This window comes from Wasmannia auropunctata, unplaced genomic scaffold (genome assembly GCF_000956235.1).
Source record: "Wasmannia auropunctata unplaced genomic scaffold, wasmannia.A_1.0 LD336076.1, whole genome shotgun sequence".
Lineage (NCBI taxonomy): Eukaryota > Metazoa > Arthropoda > Insecta > Hymenoptera > Formicidae > Wasmannia > Wasmannia auropunctata.
The window spans coordinates 2,043,832-2,069,367 of record NW_012026814.1 but is presented as its reverse complement, the minus strand read 5'-3'; the positions used below and the strand labels follow the sequence as shown (position 1 = coordinate 2,069,367).

At 41.6% G+C, this 25,536-nt stretch overlaps 2 protein-coding genes across 3 annotated transcripts; one reads left to right on the top strand and one right to left on the bottom strand.

Annotated features, from left to right (window-relative positions):
- The first annotated feature begins 1,095 nt into the window (after positions 1 to 1,095).
- LOC105449238 (neprilysin-11-like) lies at positions 1,096 to 22,841 on the top strand. Its single transcript, XM_011688323.1, has 17 exons — positions 1,096 to 1,412; positions 5,419 to 5,515; positions 14,883 to 14,950; positions 15,462 to 15,640; positions 15,818 to 16,063; positions 16,894 to 17,099; positions 17,494 to 17,670; positions 18,022 to 18,120; positions 18,783 to 18,927; positions 19,607 to 19,821; positions 20,266 to 20,442; positions 20,534 to 20,696; positions 20,839 to 20,887; positions 21,260 to 21,327; positions 21,471 to 21,607; positions 21,745 to 21,909; positions 22,407 to 22,841. Exons 2-17 carry the CDS (start codon positions 5,504 to 5,506, stop codon positions 22,581 to 22,583), a joined length of 2,283 nt encoding a protein of 760 aa, XP_011686625.1. The 5' UTR covers positions 1,096 to 1,412; positions 5,419 to 5,503; the 3' UTR covers positions 22,584 to 22,841.
- Positions 22,610 to 25,014, bottom strand: LOC105449239 (p21-activated protein kinase-interacting protein 1-like). Of its 2 annotated transcripts, XM_011688325.1 has the most exons (4): positions 24,729 to 25,014; positions 24,265 to 24,427; positions 22,828 to 24,177; positions 22,610 to 22,701 (listed from the first exon to the last, which is right to left on the bottom strand). In XM_011688325.1, the coding sequence occupies exons 1-3, from the start codon at positions 24,822 to 24,824 to the stop codon at positions 22,865 to 22,867; spliced, it is 1,572 nt and encodes a 523-aa protein (XP_011686627.1). In that variant the 5' UTR covers positions 24,825 to 25,014; the 3' UTR covers positions 22,610 to 22,701; positions 22,828 to 22,864. The 2 variants fall into 2 exon arrangements, with proteins under 2 accessions (XP_011686627.1, XP_011686626.1); XM_011688324.1 differs by lacking the exon at positions 22,610 to 22,701 and having other exon boundaries at positions 22,733 to 24,177.
- Positions 25,015 to 25,536: the final 522 nt, after the last annotated feature.

Genomic DNA, 25,536 nt, shown 5'->3' with positions numbered 1-25,536 from the left:
TGCATCTCTTTTTGCTCTCTTTTCGGGACGCTGCGCGCTGCCGACCGCGCGGCTCCACGCGACCCGCGATCATCCCACTGTAAACGCGAGCCATCGCGGCGCGCAGACGAGCTTGATGCTGCGCGTGCTAGCCACGACGGCGACCCACGCGCTCGCGAGGCCGAGGGGAGCACACACGGTCGGGTCAAAGAGGCCAAGATAAATTGCAATCTAATCCGCGGGAGTAAGCTGGGGCCAATTACGATTCGTTGCGCGTCCGCAGGAAGAGAGGAGTGGCGCCGTGCCGTGTAGGGGCACGACGCGCGGTATAACACCTCCCGCCTCCGAGGCCTTGCGGCAAATGCTGACGGACACTAAAATCCGCGTCTCTTTTAAAACACGCCGCCGAGGAAACGCGAAGATCTACGACGTCGACCGATCAGGATCGACGGCAACGATGTGCGCCGTCGTCGGGTGTACCCGCTCGGATCGGGAAAATCATCTTATTCGCATTAGAAAACGATTTCATGCGAATTGGAATGTTATTTCGAACGATTAGTACGTAGTCAATGTTATCCTGGATATTTGGAATTATCAGTATAGATTATTATCACGAGACAACACATTGATGCAGTACATGTTAATATTTATAAAGAAATGACAAGATTAGATTGGAATAATCGGGAAATAAGATAAAAAATTTGATTTTGACGTGCGTAATATTAATTGAAAGCTCTTAATAATGGTTTGACGAATAGTCTTGGCATAGATTAAAAAATTTATTAACTTCACGTATAGTAAAATTGTCAAATAACAAAAAGGTATTTAAAATAATTACGGAGAAAGTTCTACAACTAAATTGCATGTATATGTTAGCATTGTTGAAATACCTTCCACTATTAACGATAATGAAAATATCTAATTCAATTTTGAGCGGGTACCAACGATATTCGGCTAGATTTTTCTCTCAAAACTGTCACAGGTAACGATCCATTACCAGGCGCGGCCTGGTTAAACCTCACGATTCAATCCGCTCCTGACGGAACATCGTGGCGCGGAAATAGTGGGGGATTCGAAGATTAGAGTCACTCCTCCGCAAGCCGAAACTTCAGTTTAGTTTACTAGCGGTCCTCGAGTCGAATCCTCCGCCGCGGCCGGCACACGGAAACGTACGCGGTCGCCGAAAGGGAAACATCAGAGAGAAAGAAGGAAAAAAAAAATAACGGAGCCCACGCGAGTCGCGAAGCGATGACGTGAAGCGGCTGCGGCGACACGGAGGAGAACAAAACCGCGAGTCGAGAGGAACGGACGCATTTTCGCTCGTTTTTCCGCGCCGAGTCTAATCCGCTTCAACTGCAGGATCCGACGGCACACGTAGAACGAGATTTTAATATGCGCTTGTGAGAAGCTTCGCCGAGGGAAGCTGCGAACAGGTGAGCGCTCGTCTGTCTTCACGCGGGTTGTCGTGAAATCGAGTATCTCGACAGTGCTCTTTTTGACAAGAAGAGAACTGAAACATCTACTTAACTCTTTCTTTCACATAAAATTACATTCAGTTATTATTTCTAGAAATATTATAATTTATTTCGCAAAACTACGTCCACGTAAAATTATATCTAATTACGTTATTTTAAGAAATAATATAATTTACTTAAAGATCCCATTGAGGGACCACGGTTTTAGATTTATTCTTGGCAAGCATTTTCCATAAGATAAAAGACGTTGAGTAATATTTTTCTTTTTAAAGACAGAAGACATTTTTGCTATTGTAAGTTCTCTCGGTAACTTTCGTCGCAAATATCGCTATGGAAGATTCGTTTATTTGACGCGAGACGTCAAATTTTCCACGGGAATGCACGTGGTACGTTAAACATTTTCGCACGCGACGCAAATAGTACGCGCCGAGAGGTCGAAGGTCCTTCTGCAAACTTCTCTAATCTTGTATATTATAGCTACCTACTGATAGTGACACAGTTTAGCCGCACGATCGCACATGACGCATGCTCTAATAAGTTTTTTTAAAACGTTATCACGACATATACGTGTGTGTGAGTACACGCGGATTTGTATTTCCGCGAAAAGAAGAGACTTATTACAACTTTTCAACGAAGACTAAAAATTCTCGAATTACACATAAATATTGATTAATCGAAGCTTATCAATTGGGAAAAAAATAGCGTGTTAATAAACATTTTTTTTCAACTTATTCTGCATCTTTGTTAAGATCTTCTTCTTGTATCTCTCTTCTTACTTTGTACTTAAAAATATCCGCTCGAGTCTGTGTGAACTTAAGAGTTTATCAAAAGTGAAAGCATCTCTCGTAATAAAGAATATTCAATATTAAACTTTTTGGACATCTGACGTCACGAAACCGCAGAGTTTGTTATGCTCGCCTTGCGATCATCGTTTTTCAACTTACGTTCACTCAAGGCAATACGCTAATATACAAGTGGCCTCCTCATTTCACGTAAATTCTTGGAATTTAATTTTGATACGTCAATCAAAATTCCCTTCCCTTGAGAGAGAGAAGTAGAATATACTTATTTAGCTCCTCAAATTTAAATTTTTTCCTGTCACATGGGTGACAGACCTTTTATTGGAAAGTTTCCGACACCATAAGTCGCAGCACTGATCGATTAATCTAAGTTTCGGGGCGGTACATGAAGAAGTTGGGAAAAACATAATTGGAAAAACGCGCGCGCGCAGCGCAAGAGATTAATAGTGTGTTGCCCTCGAGAAAAGCGCGTCCCTCCGGCACTAAATTACCCTCTGGCGGGCCGCCAGACGAGAGCGGTCGGTGTATCATCTCGCTTTAAAGAAGTTGAATTTCGGATTTATGCGATCTCTCATGCGCGGTGAGAAGGACACGTTCTTAACGAACGTGTTAGCGCCGTTTCTTTTAACGCGCGTCTCGCGTTTATGAATAGATTTTAAAACGGATGCTGCACACACACACACACCGCGACGGCCCCTCGCGCGTTTTCCCTTGCGCGCCCGTACAAAGAGAGCGTTTCTCTAAAAAAAATGCTGTTTATATCCTCAACATCCTGTGGGCTTCGATAAGATTCACGTGTCTGAAATATTCCCGAGATAGCCTCGTTTTTCTGCAATAAACGAACAAAATGCTCGAGTGACGCAAATTGAGCTTTCGTTCCGAGATAGTCGTATACAAATTTTGCATTCCAAAAAATTTTTAGCAATATGAAATAACGATATGATATAACAAAGTTATTTTATCAATCACAGATTTCCCGTAATAAGTACACCTATTATAACTTAGAAAGTTTAACAAATTAATTTTAATGTGGAGAAAGAGCTTTAACTATTTAATTAATTAATAATTGTTATTTTTACTGACTTTTGTAATGTATGCGTTTGTGTGGTTTTTTATTTAATTATTAATTTAATTTAATTACTTATATATTACATGAAAAAAAAATTGCTACAAAAATATTCTCTACATGTTTGGAAATGTACGTAAATTTAAATTATATTGATATTATATTGAATTCAGTATACTAACTCAAATACTGGTGAATTAACAACTTAGCACATTAATAATTTTCGACTAATCATAATGTTGGAAAAATAACTTTAATATCTTCCGTCATTTCGTTTCACTCGAAAGTCCTCGAACGTCCGCAAACGCTCCATTTCGTATTAATTCGGACGGCAAATTCACGCGCGGTATATCCGCAGCTGCAGTGTGGTCATTGCGTAAGAAATAACTGTATCTGTAGTCATCCAATTTAATATTGTATCTACAAACGCGCGGCCGCGTTAAATGATTGAAGATGAGCGCGGCGTAACCGTTGCGATTCCCTCCGCGCGAGATGCGTGGCGGCAGATACGATTAGTAGACGCGAAATCGAAAGCATCGCGTATAGAGCTGCGGGAGCTGAGCAGGGTCGGATCTGAACGCGCGCGCCTCGGCGATTACTACGAATCGCCAAGGACGCGCGAGCGGACAATAATTATGTAAACGCGATTCGACGAATCGGGAATTAACCGCGTCGTATAGTACAAAAGGATCATGTAGATCACTCGTAAGACGCAAGCGATCGACCGATCCGCGAGAATAGAACGCGATTGCTGTGGAAATGTAACGAACGGATCGACGTAGAACGAACTTGGAGAACGATTCCTCTTATTATGTCTATACTCTAATAAAATGATCTTGGAGTTTTCGAGTTTTTTTTCTCAATTGGCGGACTGAATAATATTATATAGATATTTTCTCTTGGTGTTCCTATGAACGTCGACAGGTTTTCCTGCAGTACATTCACGAACGATAATAGCAATATCGGTGGCTCGAGTGTGCTCGGTGTACATGTGCGTTTTCTACCGGCGCGGCGGCGAGCCGATCCTGAGAGCGAGAGCTGGCTGCGTGCCGCACGCTTTCATCGATCCGCCGGGATGCATCTGATTTAATAACGATCTCGACGATTTCACGACACGCAATTTCGCGGGCACAAAGGGGAGTGAATCGCCGCGCGGTTAGACAGACGTGCAGCGTCTTTTCCGCGCGGCTTAACCCGCTAATCGAGCTCCTCTCAGACGCTCGTCATCGGTGGAAGCGCGCGGGGAGTAGCGCGGGAGGAATCGCTCGTGCAACACTTTGCACGAATCCTGCAACGCATTTACGCGAATGAGGCTTCTCGATCTGGAAATCCGAAACGGTTCCAGAGTACGATTCGCTCCGACGGTGAAAAATCGCTTTACGCGAGATAATAAAGATTCCAAGCGCATTAGAGGATCCCGCGCGCTCGCCCGTCCGTCGTGCCCGCTCTCGCGTGGAAACGAAAGCGTTTTTGAGAGACAATCGAGCCCCGTCGCGCGGCGCGCGATTCGTTAACCGGTTAATGTACCATGCCAATCCCAGAAAGGTAAATCATTATGGGATAGCGACGGGCACATCCGCGCTATCCAAGTCCTCGCATCCGGTAAAAGTCGACGCGTCGCGTGCGCTCATCCGTTTCTTTTTTCAAACACTCTCGTGGAATTTGCCAGCGCGGCTGACAGCTTGTCCTCTCTCGTCGTGCCAATGTCCGAACACCCGCTACTTCGGCGTCTCGGGCGACGTGAAGTCGAAATGCGAGACGGTTGTGAATGAAAAAATTGAATAAGTCTCGGCCGAGAAAGAGAGAGTTCCTCGGAGGGCAGACGACGTTGTACATATACCTCATTCTCGCGACATCGTTGTCTTCCCCGGAGGACAAATCGCGCCCGCGTGATTGTCCTCACAAAGAAATCGTGACGAACCGCGAACGAAGAAAGAAAGGGGGAAAAAAAAGGCGCTCGCGTTCTGTCATTCAATGCAAATAAGCAGATGATTCACCGGTCGCCGGCTCGGCATTCGCGCTCGGATGAGACGCGGGGACATATTTCTTTTTTTTTCCTCAACATAATTTAATAATAATTCATCTCGTCCTTTTGCAGACACGTCGGTTGAGAGGGCAGAGGATCCGAAGGACGGGAAGTTAGAGGCCAGGGCGGAGGACGGGACGGCGAAGGAGACGCGAGGATGAGATACAAGGTGAGACGCGCGGCGTGCAGCTTGCTTATACTATATCCGAATAACGCTGAAGGGGACAAGCGTGTCGATAGGGACGGGGATAAGCCGGAGTACGAGCGGAGCCATTGTGCCCGACCGTGGTCTCGTCAGGGCCCCATTAAAATTCAGCTGCCTGTTCCTTAGGTTCCAATTTGGCCGTGCCCGGCTTTTCCTCCTGCGAGAACGTTAAAGTCCACGGTTTACCTACCTCGCTGATACATACGTGAGCGATTATACTTGTGCAACGTGATTACGGGCGCGTAGATACGAGAAATTATATTGTATTACGCGCGTTTATACATTAAAAAAAAAAGAGAGATCATTTATATTCCGCGATTATTTCTTCACGATTACAATCGCCCCTCAAATATTTCGAATTCTTCGGCTTCTCTTCATTCACGAAATTAACATCGTGAATGAAAACTAAATAATTCATTATTATTTCGCACGAAAGAAAGTTTTCTGAAATGCTGTAATGTCTAAAACAATTTTTATTATGGTACATCATTATAAAAAAGGTTTGCTATCTCTCCTTTGATTTATGAATTATTGAGGGGAAAATATTTTAACATTTCTAACAGCTAGATCTCCGAGAGAATAGAGAATACCTTCTTTCTCTTGTTTCGAGAAAAGTTTATTTTAACGGCCCGTTTGCTCGATGGAATATAATTATTCAGGTCATGTGCGAAGACTCAGATCGGCGGAGGAGCGCGCAGCAAAGCGACGCCGACAGATAAAGTCGTCTCCGAATCGAAGTGCGGCAAGTCGCTTACTTGAAATTTGATGCAAATCCTACATGTTCGTATAATGGTCTCGTTTCACATTCGTGCCGCGTCGGAGGAAGCCGGCGCGCAATTGGAAGTGTGATTTATTTAAATTAGATTCTAACTGACGGAACGCGTTATGTACGCCGAAAGATTACCTCGCGCTTCACCGACGACGCGAATCTTTGTCTTTGACGAGAACGACATTTGTCCTCGTCGAGAATGACATGCAGATTGACGGAGAACGTAACTCGCGGATCGGAATCCACCGGATCGTCCGACGCAAACTTGAAAAAAAAAGAGAAGTACTTCGGTAAAAAAATAAAAAAAAAACACTTGATACGTAAAATAATATAATTACAGGAGGGATCGTAATTTGCAAATACGGCGTCTCCTTCCACCTCTGTTGACAGTTTCCTTTCCGGTTAGTCGGAGCCGTCGTCTCGTTTCTCTCGACGCGGCACGTGTGTGTGCCGATCTCTGCATAAAACATAAGGACATCTACGCATCTCTCCGCCGCCGCCGAAGCGCGTTATCACTGAACGCGCGATGCGCAAGATGGAGCAGATTCGTTTTCTGCACAAATACAATGGAATGGATGCTACTTGCGATATACCTGTTTCACGCTGACTTTTTAACGTAGCAAGTGAAAATCGAAATCTCGCAGAGCAAAGTGCGATTAATTCCAAAAATCGATCTTTGAGATACAAAATTGAGATTTATTATGAAGAAATAATCTGAGGATATAAAAGTAGTCTCTTGTTTTCTTATAAAAAATTATACGCAAAAATGAAGATTATTTTATGCCCTCCCTTTAAATGTTGGTATAAAAAATGCATCCATTCCATTGTTTTTTGGCAAAAAAGTCTTGAATGTTTCAATTGTCGTATTTTTTCACTGTGCATTGAAATTCATAGTTTTCCTAATTTTGCCTTTCAGCGAAAAAAAAATCGAACGAGTGTTTTCGTCAATATTTAAGTTAATTAAAATTCGTCGCGTTAAAAATAAAAATATAGTTTTAAGAGTCCTCTCTAACCCTTCGATTATTTTTCGACTGACTTGCATCGGCTGTCATTCCAGACATTTAGAACTTGATTCCGTTATTACATATTAAATAAATTTTACTTCTGCGCGGTCGTGGATTTTCGATTCGCAATCGATCAATCGGTTTTTTTTCCTCGATTATATCCAATTAAGAGGAAAAAGTAAACTGCTCGTGTTCGATTATACTTCGTTAGAAATCGCAAGTAGTCGAACATTGCTGCAGCCAATTCTGGTTTTCTTACTTGACGGAAAAAGAGGTCAATCGCGTGCAGGTGAAGGATAATTAAAATAAGACCAGTCGCTAACATCGAATATCACATTTTATTCGTGCTCGAGGCAGATAAAGCGATGGCCGTTTACGGCGATTATCTATTATCCCCTTTTGCGACATGGCTGCGCAGTTTGCGCATTTTTTCTTTATTTCTTTTTTTTTAAATCCGAATAGTTTCTCCAATTGGAAATGATTATAAATAACCGCGCGTAAAAAATGTCCCAACGAAAATCGAAATCAAATCACGGATTTGGACGCTCCCGGCTGTTTCAATGCCTGGACAAATAGTATACGGATTTTAAGTTCTTTTTCACATAGAACGGTCGCGTTCATCTCTACTTCTTCCGCGTGATCCGTTCGTCCCGTCTAATCGGCCGCTTCGCTATCTACGCGCGATACGGTTCGCACATTGGCCCCGTATTCCGGCGAGATCATCACAGAAGCGATTGTTCCTGCGGCGGCGACGGCGGAGAGAAAAAAAAAGAAAGAAGGCGGGCGGAAGAAGTGGAGCGTGCGGACACGATCCGCGAGCGCGGGCGACCGGCGCGGCGAGTTGAGATTCGCTCGAGAAATTTAAGTCAATGGCAAAGAAGAGCACTTGAAGCGAATTCATTCCACGAAACCCTTCTCCGGAAGCTCGTTAAGCGGCGGTTACGCGGCCGCTCGCATGTCTCAATCGTCCGCGTCAGAAATGTCGAATATCATGTCGCTCGATCGATGTACAGAAGTAAGCGGATTATCATTTACACGTACGTCGCGGTTTCGCCCGGACTACTTATACCGCGAGGTATACAAGCCTAGCCGAAATCGTGACGAAGTGGCGAATCTATCAACCGCCACGAGAGCCGCGAAAGCGCCGGGAAACGCCGACGGATCATCTGACGGCTCCGGATCCATGGATTCATGAAACAAAGATTTTTGCGAAAGCGAAGAGATTTACAGAAAGCCGAACTTTCCACCGCCTTTATCCTCTCGCGTCTAACACGAGCGCGGACGTTCGCTCGAAGTCGCGGGGGAGAGGGAGCGAGAATTAATCTCGCGCGTGGAACAATTTCGACGAACGCACGCGCGTGCAGCGGCAGTGAAAAAGTCGGAGAAAAAGTGATACACGTGTATCCTCGCGGCGCGGAGGTACCCCGGCCGCGATCGCGCTGATGCGACAGAGAAGTCACTGACCACCTTCGCTACCGTAATTGTATTATCAAGTAATAGGGCGATAATGGGTTTCAAGCATCAACAGCCCGGCGGCGGGCACTTACGACCTCCCCCACACTCGCGTCGCTGAAATAGGATCCTCTCAATGGCGCATTCAGGCGCTCCACTTGCGCGAGAGCGGCGGCAGGACGCGCGAGGCTGCAATGGACCCCCCGTGTGTGCGACGTGCATGTTAGTCGCACTTTTGAGACCTGCGCACGTCAGTCCTCCTGCCCGTCAACCTACATCTCGCGGCATCAGTAATCGGTTGCAAAAATAATTTCGCCGCTGTAGGATTATCGTCATTATCAGTCGGATAAAAAACCGCGAACACTATTGAGAATAATTATCGCGCTTTCTCGAGCATCGCTCGAAGGACGTTGGCTTTACAATTTCTCAAGTAAGAGTTTGGACATCATCCATCATTTTCAGATTAACTATGGTTCACACCAATTAATAAATACAATGCAATTTATAAATACAAGAATAAATTTAATTTAATAATTCATATATGCACGTATAAGTATGATTGTTATTGATACTGTAATAAGTAAATCTATAAAATAAATAATATAAAATATAAATTTCTTTGTAATTAGCCCGAAACATATTAACGTTTCGGGCGAATCAATTAAAAATTATCTGAATCCATCGGTGTTCAAACTTTTACTTCTCAGGAAATCTACTTGGTCCTTCGAAGCGCTACTTCTCGAAGCGATATCAGTTTGATATAAACATATTAAATGTATCTTCTCATGGAAAAACAAATAAACGAGTAGAATGTTACGGCACATTTGTGGTATATCCACCGTATCTTTTTGCGTGAAGAAACGATCTAACGAAAATACATAGTCTCTTCCTCTTAGAACAGACTGCAAATATAAACGAGAATAATGAGTCGGTCTCGTCGAGATTGTCGTAGGAGTCTCTCGGCCGAGAGAATTCTAAAGACAACGACCCTCGGTGCACTGGCCAAATTTCTAAATTAAGCCGTTTATTTTAGAAGTGACATAAATTACAAAATTTTTGAGCGCACAATTAATTTGCGTGCGTGGATTAACGTTGGAATTTCAGAAGCTTTTCAAGGACTGTCGATTTATGTATTAATTTTGAAATATATGGCTCAAATGATTTATACCAGATTTTACAGACGGATTTTAATTTCGTAAAATCCGCGATTCTCCATGATAGAAGGGATTGGCCATGAAGCTTATCGCGCAAATAAACCTGACTGTTGAGAATCCTGAAGAGGAAAGAAATTTGTATAAACTGTATTAAAATATATTCGCGGATGATTTTTAACATGCCGATTTGATCGAGATATGACAGAAACGTGCGGCATGCGGTATACATATATAATAGAATGAGACTGACACACGTGCCGCACGACGATCGGAGTCAATGCCTCTCTGATAACGTCTCGCATTCGTCTCGTACGTGACGAGCTACAAGATACCGATGATAAATAAATACCGTACGGTACTTCATTACGAGTGCGTGATGTTTGGAGTTTACTCACGCCGAATCGCAGCTGGAATTAATAATCAGAATTATAGTATTCGACGAAGAAGAGAGAGCGTATACTGATAAATCAATCCTATCTCTAATACTTGAAGTTAAAGCGGCTACTGTACTTAACGCGAAACTGGAAGTGCAAGCCAACCAAGGAATTTTAATAGATTCGTTGGAGTTGGAAATTATTTATTATTATATTGTGATTGCGCGCCAACGCCGTTAACTGAAGTTCAAAGACTTTAATGAACGCTCAATTTTGCAGCTAACTCTGGCATAATTTTGCCGTCTTATTACGCGAGTGCTGGTAGAATCGACAAAGATGCGTTTCTTCGATCAAACGGAATGCAAACAAACGGCATGGAAGACAAATATAGAAGCGATTCATTATGCGAATGTCGCATTAATGTTCACTGAAATTGTCCATTGATCGACTCGACCTCGCTTTTCATTCCTTCACGTGAATTCCAAATGATATTACTCGGATTTCTTTTTTGATGATTTAAAAAAAAAAGAGAAAAGATACCTTATTTTGCAAATGCAAAATACCTTATTTAGCAGCATAATTAAAATATGTTTATATTTGCAAAATTAATTTTAACGTTTCTAACAATACATTGTCATTTTCTTCATTAATTTGAAAAAATTGTATTGCTTTGGACGATTTGAACGTATAGCAATCTATCTAATCTTTAAATTTAAAGATTAGAAAAGTGGGATATATCGATTCCTATCGTCGATTTAAGTTTCATAAACGAACTCATAAAAAAGCGAAGAAAAATGCTCTTAGAGAAAAATGATTTCGCCTGCAGTGATTAAGCTTAATATTTAAGTTTTCACTTTGCAATTCTTTCTTACTTCTGTGACTCGCACAATCGAAATAGATACCTATAGGAAATAGAATTGAATTACGAGTGTCGGGTTCCGAGTTGTTTATCGCTTCGCCGTCGGTCGCGGGAAGGATCTATCAACCGTGACGTAAAAGAATTAATTACGCGCAACGAGACAAAAGGCGAGGGGAGACAGCGCGAAGCTTCGCATAATGCACGACGAGAGATAATCGACGATGCATAGCAAAATCATCACTCGTCGTCTCGACATTTGCGATTGCAGTCTAAAGGACGGCAGGAAGAGGAATTCTTCACGCGAACGTGAGCCAGTTCACCGAGTACTTCCACCGATCGGGATCAAATAATGCGATTCCGCGCCGCGGAGATCCTCAATGTCAGACGCGCGCCGCCTCGCTCTCTCTCTCTCTCTCTCTCTCTCTCTCTCTCTCTCTCTCTCTCTCTCTCTCTCTCTCTCGGCTCGACGGAATTTACATCCGCGGTCTTTCGGCTCGACGTTAAACGGTGAAATCTTGCGGCGCGCAAGGACGACGCGCCGCGCCGTATATCGGAAGCGACGTCTATCGTATGACAATTACCGGTCCGCAAGGACGCGCAGATCGGAAGCGAATAATGAGGCCGATGACGATTGCTGACTTGCGAATGGCCATCAGTGTGAAAGACATTTGTCGAGGGATGTCATTTTCGTACGTCCTCCTTGAATTTCCGCAATTTTCCGCGCTATCGTGCGGTAAATAATTCACATGACGATGACTGAACTTGGGGGAGGAGGGCGGAGGAAAATTACAAAAGCGGAATAGACATTCTACGACCGTGCATTACTACCGTCAAGTACGATCATTAAAAATTAGATTGTCACATATTACGAGGACAAGAACCAGAGGAGACAATGTAACGCAATTTTGCGCGGTTGATACAAAGGGCGCATACGGAGAGAATTTTATTTTAAAATTTACCCTGAAAATCATGTTAATCGTGGGACAATATTTCGACAAATTGATGTACACTACAATAAATTTGTACATTACTTGTACATTATTTATAATATACTATACTAAAATAGTGAAAATTACATAAAATTTGTCAAAATACTATGTATTGGGGTAAATTTTGAAAGGAAATTCTCTCCGTGTAGTCATAACTCCTCCGTTCTTTTGAGAAGATTTTTTTATAAATTTCTTTTCTTATAAAATCTGCGAGAGAATCTCTGCGTTATAAAATAATGAATGGAAAAAAATCAACATTTTGATTCCACAATTCATTACGGTTGATAAATGTACAAATGGCCCTTTTTCCACTCAAACTCGGGCGATTAAAAGAGAAGAACGAGTAGAGAAATAAACAGAGAGAATAACCAGAAATAACTTGGAATCGCAGTGCGATGGTATCGTAAGGTATCGGTCTGTTTACTCGAACGGAGGGGAGGGGAAACTAGAATAAAGCAGATACACGATTGCGTAAGTTCGTATGGTTTACTTGATAGACAGATGAGTGAGAGAGAGGGAGAGAGAAGACAAGAAAAAGACGCCGGCGTTTCTCGCATCAAGCCTGTCGATAGGTTGAAGCATATAATGGGAACATTGTCGGACGCACGCCGACGTGTCTGCACCGCACGCGGAAAATCGGAGTCTGGCCTCTCGACTAAACAGGAAGGCGGCTGTGTGACTCTCCGAGAGCTTAGAGCCAATTTCAGCAACGTCAAACATCATCAATTTACATTACTCTAAATTCTTTGTCTAGCTGCTGTAATTAATTACGTTTCAGGAAGAAAGAAATTCACTTAAATTGTAACGGAAAGATTTAGTTAATCAATATAAAATCTGCTTTGAAGATGTATTTTTTTTTTATCTAAAAGTTTGTTAGATCTGAGATTTAATGTGCTCTCAAAGAAGTGCACAGCTTTAAAAATCTTATTTGAGTATAATAATATTGATACATAATGACAGAAAACACTTTGTAAATGCATCGAACACGGCATTAATTACATAGCCACAGAAAAAATGAGACCATTAGAATCGCAGCATTGCACTGAAAGGGTTAATAAAATAATGCGAAACGAAAGTAGATGCCTTAGACACGTGCTTGTTAATGAAATCGGACGAGAGGAAGAGAGGAAAGTCGGAGACGCGGAGTCGACTGTGTCAACTTTTTACTTCATTAATTTTAGTTAAGCGTTCTTTAAGTTAAGCACGTGCCCAACGATATAAAAGATCCGGGACGGAGTACGTACACACGATGAATATTTTAGTCGGCCATAATTAATATTAATCGTAGTTCGTGAAGCAGAATGAACTCGAGAATTAGGCCGTCTTAAATCATTATTTGCGTCCGGATGAATCATCGTAATTTTTTTATTTCTCAATATTGTATCGAGAGCATAATGGGAGAGCGAACTAAAAGTGAGCGGTGAATTCAGAATTTAAGATCGGTTAACTTCTTTTCACTGTCTCTATTTAGACGTTAACGACGATTATTCTTAATGCGAAAATATTCAAAGAGAGCCGTCTCGCGTTAAAAATATAAAGAATGCTGTTACGCCAGTTAACTCCAAAGTGATCTTAAGTCTCTAATTTCGAGTCTATTTTACAGCGTATAATTTATTGTTTCGACAGTACAGGCAAATGATAGACGATAATCCCCTTGACCCAATAGAATTTTTGTACGGAAGGAACAATGCGCCTTACGAGGGATCGTTCTTTCCGACCTGTTTAACGCGCGCCGTAATTACACGCGTCGGGGAAGAGCGGCTGTATCGCGTGGCTCAAATCGGCGGGGTATCATCCGTCGCGCCGTTAAAACCGTATGATCGATACACCCACCTTGCCCCAGAATCGTGATTTACCTCGGCCATTATTCTCCTCCGTGCCCAATATCCTGCCGCGGCCGATCCTCGTTCCATTAAATCTAAAACCGTCGAAATCACCGCTATTTCGCGAAAAGTGCGTGAAAAGCTGAACGCGAGCTTACGTAATCAAACGCGGAATTAAACGTCGAGGTGCGCGAGAACGCTATTGTTTGGACGCGCGAGCGCGGATCTATCAGCGCTTTGCCACTTTAAGTATACCTACTCTATTTTTAAGCGTACCTTGCCATCGCTCATCTAACGACTTCGGAAAAACAAAACGGTAGATATATTTGTCACGCTGACAAAACAGACGGAATCTTATACTTTGCGACGTCAATAGAAATCGCTATTTTTAAGTAAAAATTGAATCGGTTTACTCGCGGCGTTTTTAATAGACAAATAAACGTATGAATCTTTCTTGCAGCTTTCTCCGCCTCGATTTATTTCGATCTGAAGTTTTCTACGAGGTTTTTCCAGCGGAATCTTTTTTCCTCCGATTGGAATTCAGGAAAATCGAGTTAATCATTCTCGAGTAATGAATCGCTCTCGTGTACGAGTCGCTTCAAGGTCCTTTGATTATGTTACACGAGATGCATCTGTTTCAGTTGCACTTTGATCTCTCGCATTTTCATGGCACGAAAGCGCAGAAGTCAAGTCACAAGATATTGCTTCTTTGTTAGATCAAAGTAGCTCGTTTCGTGATGCGATCAACTGTTTCGCTACTTCGGGACTTGAATATGATGTTGCGGACGCAATTAACGGCAGTCATATTCTTCGACAGGCGCGCTCGTTAGCATTAATCGAGTAAAATGTGTAGAAGCGGATAGCGGGCAATTATTGTGAAATATATGCCATCATTTCTCTTTTGAAGGTAAACGACCCGGAGGATAATGAGAGGGACACGGTGGAGAACGCGAAAGGAAACTCGGACGTCTCGTGGTAATAAGCGTTTTCTTTGTTCGATAAAAAAAAAGAATCAATAACATTTTCCTACTTCTCACTTCTCTCTCAATTTAGACTGCTCGCTATTATTAGTTTCTTATACTAATACTCTTTCGAGATGTGCTCGTTAAATATAAAATCGTCTTTAAGTGCCGCTTTGCGTCTTTCTGAATCCTTTAAAGATTCTATGAAACGCTTATAGGGCAAATTATCGAGACGATTATTTGTTTAGATTTTCTTTCTTTCCTTCTTCTCCATTTATGTGTTTGTCGTATAATTTAATTTAATGAGATGTTTTAAGTAGTATATATCAATGAGAAACGCGAGTCTATGATTTGAAGAGCTGGAGAATTTTCCATTTCTTGTTTTTAAGAATATTCTGCGTTTGGTAATATTTCCTAAGTATTTTGACAAACGATAAATGGTGAAATGTTGTTACGTCGCGAAAAATTATATTGCTAGTTCTCGCTCATTTTATCGTTGGAACTTTCCCATTGTTTTTCGGCAGGAATTACAACCAGCGAGATGAGAAGAAATCGAGCGGGAAGGAGATGCGACTCGTAATCGTCGTCGGATTATTAGCGGTGACCGTTATCGCTCTTATTGTAGCACTGACTTTGCAGATGGCGATCTTTCGCAAAGAGGAGTACAAGGAGATGTGCCAGAGCGAGGAATGCATTAAAACAGGTATATATCTCTCATCGACGCCCCGGTTATATTTTCGAAATAAAAATTTAAAAAACTAACTCTCGATTGTCGAAGGAAAAGCGATCGAGAGTTAGTCCAATTTTTATTTCACTCAGATTGATTACGATTGACGCTGATATGTAAGGTGGTTTCACGATAAATTTACGTTTATTATAGCGGCGCGAGTGATAGGCGCGATGAACAGATCCGTGGATCCCTGCGAGGATTTCTACAACTTCGCCTGCGGCGGCTGGATCAACAAGCATCCGATTCCTCAAAGTCAGAGCTTCTGGGATCAGCTGAGCTTGCTCAGGGAGGAACTTCTGCAGAATTTAAGGATTTTGCTCGAGGAGCCGGATAAGGAGACCGATCTTAAGCCGGTGAAGCTGGCGAGAGCTCTTTACAGGACCTGCATGGATGTCGGTAAGCGCCTTAAGAATTGAAGAATTAAATGACTTGGGGCGAAGTATTTTGGAGGAAAGAATTTTAAAAATTTTGCAAAGAGAGAAAGAAATTTCTTTAGTCACACGAATATTAATTATTATTAAATTTTTTAATTAAGAAAATTTACTGAACTTACAAAATAAACACCATAAAAAAATATGAAAAAATAATAGCTTTGTCAATATACAGTTTCTAAAAATAATTTTAAAAAGAGACTGCAGGCATAGGAAGGTTATAAATTATTCTTAAATTGAAAGGCATTACAAAGATACAAAGCGTTTTCCCGGTACCGAGGAAAAGGAACGATGATTGTTTCCACGCGAACCAATTCTCTATCAAGATTTCCTATCGTTAACTCTTGTAATCTCGCTACTTCGACAATAAATTATTCATTAATTGTCGCTCTCCCGTGCAAGGATAGATTGCGCGTAATGGCATTTACATAAGCATAAATTCGAAGGAATAAACCTATACCTAATAATACATTGCCGCACGCATTGCTGACGTATCATTACCGTGATAATAACGTAATCAATAATAACGTAATAAGATAATGTGATTACTTTATTAACGTGAAGGAGCAACCGGATCTCGTGTCTGCCTTCGAATGATTGTGATCGTAAATCGGGAAAACCATGCGAGCGCACGATTTAAATAGAAACAACGGTTGTATTAAATCTTTCCGCGTGGAAAATGGAAGTAGAAGTAAGCGTTACGTGTTAGTTTAAACCAGGCTGTAAAACGTCTATTTGCAGCCATGATGATGGAGAACGTATATTGAAAATTATCGGCAAATTATCGGATTACAGCGAGTGTCGAGGCTATGGGATTGGAACCCATCTTCGAGATACTCGATAGTCTAGGTTTGCCAAAGGACGCGCCGATGCAGGGCAAAATACCCTCTCTCGACATATCGAGGATAGCTGGAATAGGGCAGCGCAGGCTAAGTTTGAACCTCTTCACCAATTTCTACATCAGCGAGGATGTTAAGGATACCACGAGGAATCGGATGGTGGTGAGAATTTTAATAAAAGAAATTTAGAGCGAGAGAAGGAGAGGGAACCGTTCAATAAGTAAAATAAAAAACAATTCTGCGAATACAAAATTCAAAGGAATTTTGTATCAGAAATAAGAAATTTTTTTTTAAATATAAAGATTAAAAAAACGTAGAATATTTTAATATTTCAAAATTCTATTAAATTATATTCAAGAGCTTAATAAATAATTTTATTTTCTATTTTCACGAAAAAAAGAAAATTAAGTATGTATTTTTTAAAGTTGAGTAATTCAATTTGAATTATATAACCTAACTCGCATAAATGAATTGCTCTTCGTGGAAAAATAATTTTTCTGCATGGATACTGTACATCTCCTCGTGACAAAGTGCAGAGAACGAAATTATTTTTCAGCTGGAGCAAGTATCCCCCGGATTTAGTGAGCGTTACTTATTGGACCCGCGACGTTTTCAATCGGAACTAATGGAGTATAAAAAGTACATAAAATCTATGCTCGAACTAGCGGGGGCCGGTAATATGAGTGCGAATTACGCTAACGAGATTTTAGAGTTCAGCACAAAACTTGCCAAGGTAAGTGGCTTATACGAATTCTCAGGATTTTAATTTTCTTCTTGTATTTCTAGTTATGTCATATAGTATCCTGTATTAATTTTTAGTTCCTGTATCTTTATGAAAGATATAATATATGTATTTATAATATTATATATATAATTAAAAATATTTTTTTAATGCACTGTACTTGAGACTACCTATTTAGTGTTAATGATAACAAATTAAAAGTTTAGTAATTAAACTTACATTTTTAATAAAGATTTGATAATCTGTTGAATAATCAAGCGGTTTTTATTCTCGATTACTCAGCTTCCAATGTGAGAACAATCGTTTTCAGGAATACGTTTAATTCTTTTGAAATTCGTCCAGATCATGGCGACGAACGAGGAGCGGCGCAGTTCGGATCATCTCCTTCACGAAGTGACGATCGACGACCTGCAACAGCTCACCGATCTACACGCGCAGCAGGTAAATCGACATTTCTGTTTAAACCGGGAGCACTTTTGCATAACGCTGCATAACGCATAAGGCGTGAGGCAGTAAGAGAATCAACCAATCAGAGTATAAAATGAAGGACTCTGATTAACTGATTTTCTTATGCCTTATGTCTTAAGCGTTATGCAGCGTTATGCAAAAGTTCGTGCTCCCGGCTTTATTTTTTATTTTTTTCGTGAGAATATTCGTGCGTATCATATAAGACCCGTGTTAAATTAATACGAGATACGCGTTCGCAATATTTACATTTTAGCGAGGAATACTTCGAAACATGTTATTCTCATCAAAATTCCGATTAAAGTTCAACAGATAAAACTCCGCTGGGGCAATTAAGCGAGTAATATTTAAAAACTAATATTTAAAAAGTAATATTTAAAAACTTGCATGATTATTACGAGACACGATATTAAAAAAATTAAAATTCCATCACGACCTATTAGTATAATATTTAGAATACCGATTAAAATTTTCGCACAAGCTTGCTTATTCGCCAACGATTGTTTTAATTTTAATCCCCAAATTTATTCGTATCTATTTTTTTCCTAATTGTAAGTTGGATCGCGGGCTGAAAATAAAGGGAGATAAATCTCACTTTCAATGCGTAGAGTAATTAAGGGCGCGAGACGCTGTTTCAGTGGAACTGGACGCGATACATAGAGGCCGTGTTCGAGAACACGAACGTCACGATAAATCCGGCCGTGGATCGAGTTATCGTCGTGGACCTGCAGTATTTGCAGAAATTGCCGCTGCTGCTGTCCGTCACTCCGCCCGCCACGATAGGTACGTTCAATTTCGGCACCCTCGTCAAACCGTCGAGCGAGATTGTCACTTGGGGTAATGCGTGCTTGTCCAATCTGCATCGCATATTGTTGCTTTTCCACTCGCGTCCATTTACGTTTGCTGTGTAAGAGAAGAGAAAGAGAACTGCGCAATGCGGAAGCATTCTCTTTGAGTCCATATATTCGAATGACTTTTACACACAACGTGTTTTTTATTCCCTCCCACGAAATAATTGCGAATAATTAAGTAAATTGATTAAAGTAATAAGCGATAGATTGAGGAAATTGAGTAAATTAAATAAAGCGATAAACCGATTTGCTGATAACGTCACGAAAACGAGAAGTGCTTTCATGTAAATTCGCGTTAAAAAGTTTCCTTAAGCTTCTCCCTCAATTACAAGTTTGTCCTGGAATACCATTGAAAATCGCTGCGAAGACGTTTGAAAGTGATTCGATAATCCATAATAACGGTATAATATCGGGTGTTTCTACGCCCGAGGGAAGGAAAAAGAAGTCGGGCGAGAAGGGGTCACCGAGGGGTCGAAAGCTATCGGAAAGCTGCACCGTATCTAGCAGAAATAAGTCCGCGATTGTTTCGCCGCGTTAAAACGTGCCGGCCGGCGATTACTTATACGTGCCGGCCGATAAATAACGTTAACGTCGAGCTGCCGATTTTTCAGTGCGATACGTCTGGTGGAGCGTGTACACGTTCGTTGCCCCCATGACGCTGCAAAAGTTCCGCGACCTCGGCTTCCAGTTTCTGCAGAGCGTCTTCGGGCTGAAGGAGAAGACGCCGCGCTGGAAGGAGTGCACCGGGAACGCCAACGTAAACTTCGGCATGGCCCTGAGCTACATCTACGCGCAGAGACATTTCAGCGAGCAGTCACGAGAAAAGGTTCGCACGGGATCGCACGTGCGGCGATTAATTATTCCGGAAGTACTTATTCGGAGGCGGGGTCGGCAAACTGCGCCTCTCCATCGTCTGTCTTTACACGGCCAAAATATAATGACGATTATTATATTCATTTTATTCGATTATATGAATAATTTTTTTTATTATATTAATGATAATAACTTTTATATTATTATATTTTTACTTTATCAATAACAAATTTGTGGAAGTTATCTTTTTTCTTGTTACTATCATCATTATTTTTATATCTTCTTGGCCCGAAAAGTTTGAAATATTAATATCCAACCTTTTTCTATCCTGAAGAAAGTTTGCCGACTTCGAATTTATGAGATACCCTAAAAGTGGAACTCGGGCTTTATCCAATATTTTCTTAGCAGACATGAGAGGATATAACGACGATAATTTATCACTAATCATTGTCGATAGGCGTTGGAGATGCTGCTGGATATCAGAGCGGCCTTCGACGAAATGGTCACGGAGCTGGACTGGATGGATGCCGGGACGAGGGCACGAGCCCACAGCAAATTGCACGCGATGAGACCGTTCGTAGGATTTCCCGACTGGATCACGAATCCAGAGGAACTGAACAAGTTTTACGACGGAGTGAGTTTCTCCTTGACTGACGATTACATCTGCAATACATCCTAATCTAGCTACAAAAAAAAATTGCAATGCCCTGCGGACATCTGTTTAGGCGGAGGTGATCGATGGGAAGCTGTTCGCGACTTTACTGAAGCTAACTGACGTGGCGTTGAAAAAGAGCTTCAACAATTTGCGCGAGAAGCCCGACAGGAGCAGATGGATATCGACGGGCACGACAGTAAACGCGTTTTACAGCGCGATATTAAACTCAGTCAGTAAGTGTCTCAGTGCCAATTTTTCAATTAGCTGAAGTAGACTTTTTTTTTAATTAGCACACACGCTCCGCATCGTTGTCGCTTTACAACACCAATTTAATATTTGATTATTCGAAACTTAAAAGGAATGTGTGATCTCTAGCTTTTCCAGCTGGTATCCTGCATCCCCCGTTCTACGGCAACGGATTGGAGTACGTATAAACGTTTTACACACACGGCAAAATTTTCATGAACTCATACTTTACTCGATTAGTCTCTCTTATACGAAACGGATAATCCTAAATATTCTGTGCATCGCTCAATTAGATTTTACATGGCTGACAATGAGTGTCATGTCATACTCTTTCCGAGAAATTTTTAAACGAATTTGTATAAAATTCACAAAAATTAATATTAATCATAAGCTCTCCTGATTCATTAAAATAAATATTTAAAATTATTCTGTTACAAACGCGATTTACTTGTGCTATATATATATTATTTCAAGACGTAAAGATATGAGCTTCCATGAAAACGAGAATCTTTATCATAAATCGCTAAAACTCCAACATTTCGCGCTGCAGGTCCATCAATTACGGCGCTATGGGAGCGATTATGGGCCACGAGCTTACGCATGGTTTCGACGATCAAGGTGCGTTAATCGGCGGCGCGACGCGCGACTCGCGCAATGTCGCTAAAACGCGGCAATTCTTCCGCCTTTTATCTCTTTAGCACCATAATATGCCCGCATATCCGCGTTAATGCCGTGGAATTACCGTGGATTTTTTGTGCCAGGTCGCCGGTACGACGAGAACGGTAATTTACGGCAGTGGTGGAGCGACGAGACGTTACGACACTATCACGAGAAAGTGCAGTGTATGATCGAGCAGTATAGCAGTTATCATTTGCCGGAGCTGGGCGATAATTTCACGGTGAGCGTCGCGCGGTGGCAACGTGCCCGTTGTTTAGCTCGTCGAAAGCACCGTGAAGAAAAGCGTGCCAAGGCGCCCCTCGCTCGCTCGCTCGCGCGTTCAACTCTGCAACGTTCGACTCACCTTCTGATTTTCAGGTGAACGGCATCAATACGCAGGGTGAAAACATTGCCGACAACGGCGGCATCAGGGAGGCTTACAGGGCGTATCAGCGGCTGATTGCGCGCAGTCCGTATCAGCAGGCACTGCCTGGTCTCGTCGACTACAGCAACGAACAATTGTTCTTCTTGGGTTTCGCACAGGTAAAAAAAAAAAAAGAAAAAATGAGCATGCGTTTTTCACGACTCTGCGAAACAAAATTAGTTTTTGTTCAATAACAAATTATCAATTTTTAGCGTTTGGTAAAAAAATCAGCCTTCTTTTGAGAAAATAATTTTCTTAATAGTACTCAACGGAGTGTATTTAAATAACAATAAAAGTTAATGTTGTCTATTCAATATATTGCTATTGCATAAAACTGAAAATGAAGAAAAAAAAATGTTTTACATATTGTTATTTAAATATTTTATAAAAATTATGTACATATATAGATGAGATTTATAGAATTTTAGAATTATTAAAGTGGCGATTTTTTTTCTCTTGTCGAACTAAGAAATTGTCACGAAGATCTATCTACAAATGCTAGATACAAATAAAAAAACTCGCGAAGAGCTTTGCACGCAAATGAAGATTTCATAATTTTCTTGGCGTGTAAAGCTTCACAAGATCGAGTTACGTTTAATCGTTTTTTTTTTTCAAGGTCTGGTGCGGCAATTATACGAACGGATCGTTAAAGTCCAAGGTAATAGAAGGTGTCCACGCACCAAATCACTTTCGAGTTATCGGCACGCTGTCGAACAACGCGGAGTTCGCGAAGGCCTGGAAGTGCCCGCTCGGTAGTCCAATGAACCCGTCGCACAAGTGCATCTTGTGGTAGACATCCTTCGTTTATTATTGCGAGCGGAACGCCGTTAACGACGCCTAGAAACTGTTATCTCGCTTGGGCGTAATCTCTCCCCGGTACAGAAGAAGACGTCGTCGGTGCAGTGATAAGTCTAAGAAAATTGTAAATAGATTGATTTCTAATTATAGGAATTAGCGAGTAATTTATTAAGCACTTAGGCGCCCTATTCGTACTCGGTAAGCTTATCATGTAAATATCACACAGATGAAATAATAACTTTTATAAAAGAGAGATCCCTCTCGCTGAATTGAATTTTAATTTTTTCCCGTCGTTTTCTTCCTTTTCTTCTTTGGCACGATCCCTTTTCCCGCACCGGCCTTCTTCTTCATCTTCCTAGGTGGAGCATCCTCGACGTCTGTCATCGGTAATTTTACTTTGTGCTTCTTGGGAAGGGGAGACGGTTCCTCAATTTTACTCGACTTTTTAATCTTCTTCGCTGGTGAAGTGACCTTTGATGCGGCACTATTTTCCCTTCGTTTTTTATTAGAAGGATTCGCTGGTGAAGTGACCTTTGATGCGGCACTGTTTTCCCTTTGTTTTTTATTAGAAAGATTTGTCTCGTTCGCTTTCAAGAGTTTCTTCTTCTTCTTAGGTTTATCAATGACATCTTCCGTCTCTAAAGACCTGTCCCTCTTCTTCAATGAGACAACAGTCTCTTTTACTTTTGGAGCTTTCTTCTTTGAATGCTGAACATTGTCTGCAGCGTCCTCCACAGCTCTCTTCTTTTTATTCTTCTTTTCTTGCGCTTTTTCTTTAGGATTTCTAATATCCGCGACTTCCAAATCCTCCTCATTCTCAATAATAACTTCCTGCTTCAGTCTGAGCCTGTTCTTTTTCTTCGCTTCCTGCTCTTCATCCGATTGAATCTCTTTCTGCTGCACCAAATCTTTGTAACCCTCTGCCAGAGAAAGGCAAGTAATTCTGGCACCACAATTAACGCTGTGCAACATATCCAAACTGTGTGTGTTGTATCTCCAAAGTTTGATCTCGCCGGAGCTGGAGGCGCTCACCAGCAGATCGTTGATGTGCGCGAGACACTTCACTCTCATGCTGTGCGCCTTGGTGTTTATCGTAGGCAGGGAGGTCTTCAGATCGCAAAATTTTATATCACCGTCCTCGAAACCGATCGCGATTAAATCGTCCTGCAAGAACTCGACGCAGATGACCTTCGAGTCGAACGCGAGCTCCTTGTCTATCCCGGCCGATTCCACCGAGTAAATGTAGACATTCGTGTTGACGGCCAACAGATACCTCTCGCCGCTCGGACTCCACTTGACAACGGTTATCCACTTGGCGTAAGACTTCAGCTTTGGCACCAAGTTGGTGGCGTAGGCCGGTCTGCCCTTGACCAGATTCCACGTTCTGAGCACGCCGTCCTCGCCGGTGGACAGCGCCAGCTTGCCCGACGGGTGAATGGCCAGGGTATTGACAGCCGAGCCCTTGTGCGCGGTCGACCAGACCTTCTCCAGCAGCCAGCTGCCGCAGCGAGTGGCGGTTATGCTTCCGTCGCTGCTGCACGCGAACAGATGCGAGCCTTCCGGAGTAAACGCGATGCAGTTGATGGTATCTGGCAGAGAAGACACGAAGATCGTTACTCTTGTGACAGAAATTTATATAATATAAATATGGAATAAATATACGCTTATCCACATACCCGTATGAAGCATCAACCTGCCGGACTCCCGTCGGCAGCGCATGTCGTACAGGCACACCGCTTCATCGGCGCCGGCTGAAGCCAGATAGTGTTTACTACTGGCGACGCTGCGCACGCTTGCGAGATGACTGTGCGTCGCAAAGCTCTGCTCCAATTTGTACTCCTGCGAGGACAGAAAGGCGAGAAAACGAAATCTTTAATCAGAATACACATATGTAATTGATTTGGAATCAATTTGGAGATCCTTCATTTGAAACTTTGATTGAAAACTACGCCTTTCTTCTCCAGAACAATCTCAAATGCAGCATGTCCTTATAACGAAATGTATAAATGTATAAATACGTAAATGACTGCCAGAGGCGTATTTTTCTTGGATATATTTAGAGGATTTATCGCGTCGAACTTCGTGATTCGCGAACCTAACCTATATACACAAGGCACACGCGTGACGAAATATTACTTACATTCACGATGTTGCGCACTTTGTAGCCGAGTAAATATTGCTCGTACGTTCCCACTATGATCTCGAACGGATTCGATAACCTCGCGTCCGAATGCATCTTCCTTCTATCACGTTACACGTACCGCATCGGTGAAACGAGCAGTCGCACACGTGCGTAAACGAGATTCCATTAGTAGACGCCGGACGCCGCTTGACGTCGCTCGAATCCTCGAATCGAAGTTCTCGCCGCGTTTTTAGTTGATCGATCGAGCCGTTCGAATCAATAATTATTACACGACGATAAAATCATGATGCATAGGTATGCAAGAAAAAAATTTGTTACATATACATATATAATTATAAACGTAAGAAGTATAACAATAACACATGTATATAAATTTGTCTCTTCTTATTCCTGTATTTATCATATTATATGTTTAGGGTTGCCATTATCATTTAGGACTATTAAATTTCATAATTATATTTTAATTCATATATCCCCTAATTAACGATATTCAAAATCGGGATGAGAAAAATTTACTTCGCCTTTAAAATGAATGTGAAACGGAGGCGATTCGATTAAAAGACGTACATCTTACAGCTGAGATTTAAATAAAGAAAAGAGATAGTTTTTTAATTCACTTTAGTATTTTATGTACTTATCTTTTTTTTGGCAGTAAAATTATACTCTGCGATTAAACCAGTATTGAATAAAATTTCCAAACTGGTGTAGTGCTAAAATGCAGTATTAAAACTGAACAATGAAAGATATAGTTTTTCTCGATATTTCCGAGAGGAACATTCGAAAATTATATTACAAATTAATTATA

What these genes read in the sequence shown, in the direction of transcription:
- LOC105449239 (XM_011688325.1), bottom strand. Translation starts at nt 24,824, where the DNA reads ATGCATTCGGACGCGAGGTTATCGAATCCGTTCGAGATCATAGTGGGA. An exon ending in AAGTGCGCAACATCGTGAAT is followed by an intron (nt 24,428 to 24,728) that starts GTAAGTAATATT and finishes CTGTCCTCGCAG; the next exon opens with GAGTACAAATTGGAGCAGAG. An exon ending in CAGGTTGATGCTTCATACGG is followed by an intron (nt 24,178 to 24,264) that starts GTATGTGGATAA and finishes CTTCTCTGCCAG; the next exon opens with ATACCATCAACTGCATCGCG.
- LOC105449238 (XM_011688323.1), top strand. An exon ending in GCGAGCAGTCACGAGAAAAG is followed by an intron (nt 19,822 to 20,265) that starts GTTCGCACGGGA and finishes CATTGTCGATAG; the next exon opens with GCGTTGGAGATGCTGCTGGA. An exon ending in TTCTACGGCAACGGATTGGA is followed by an intron (nt 20,888 to 21,259) that starts GTACGTATAAAC and finishes TTCGCGCTGCAG; the next exon opens with GTCCATCAATTACGGCGCTA.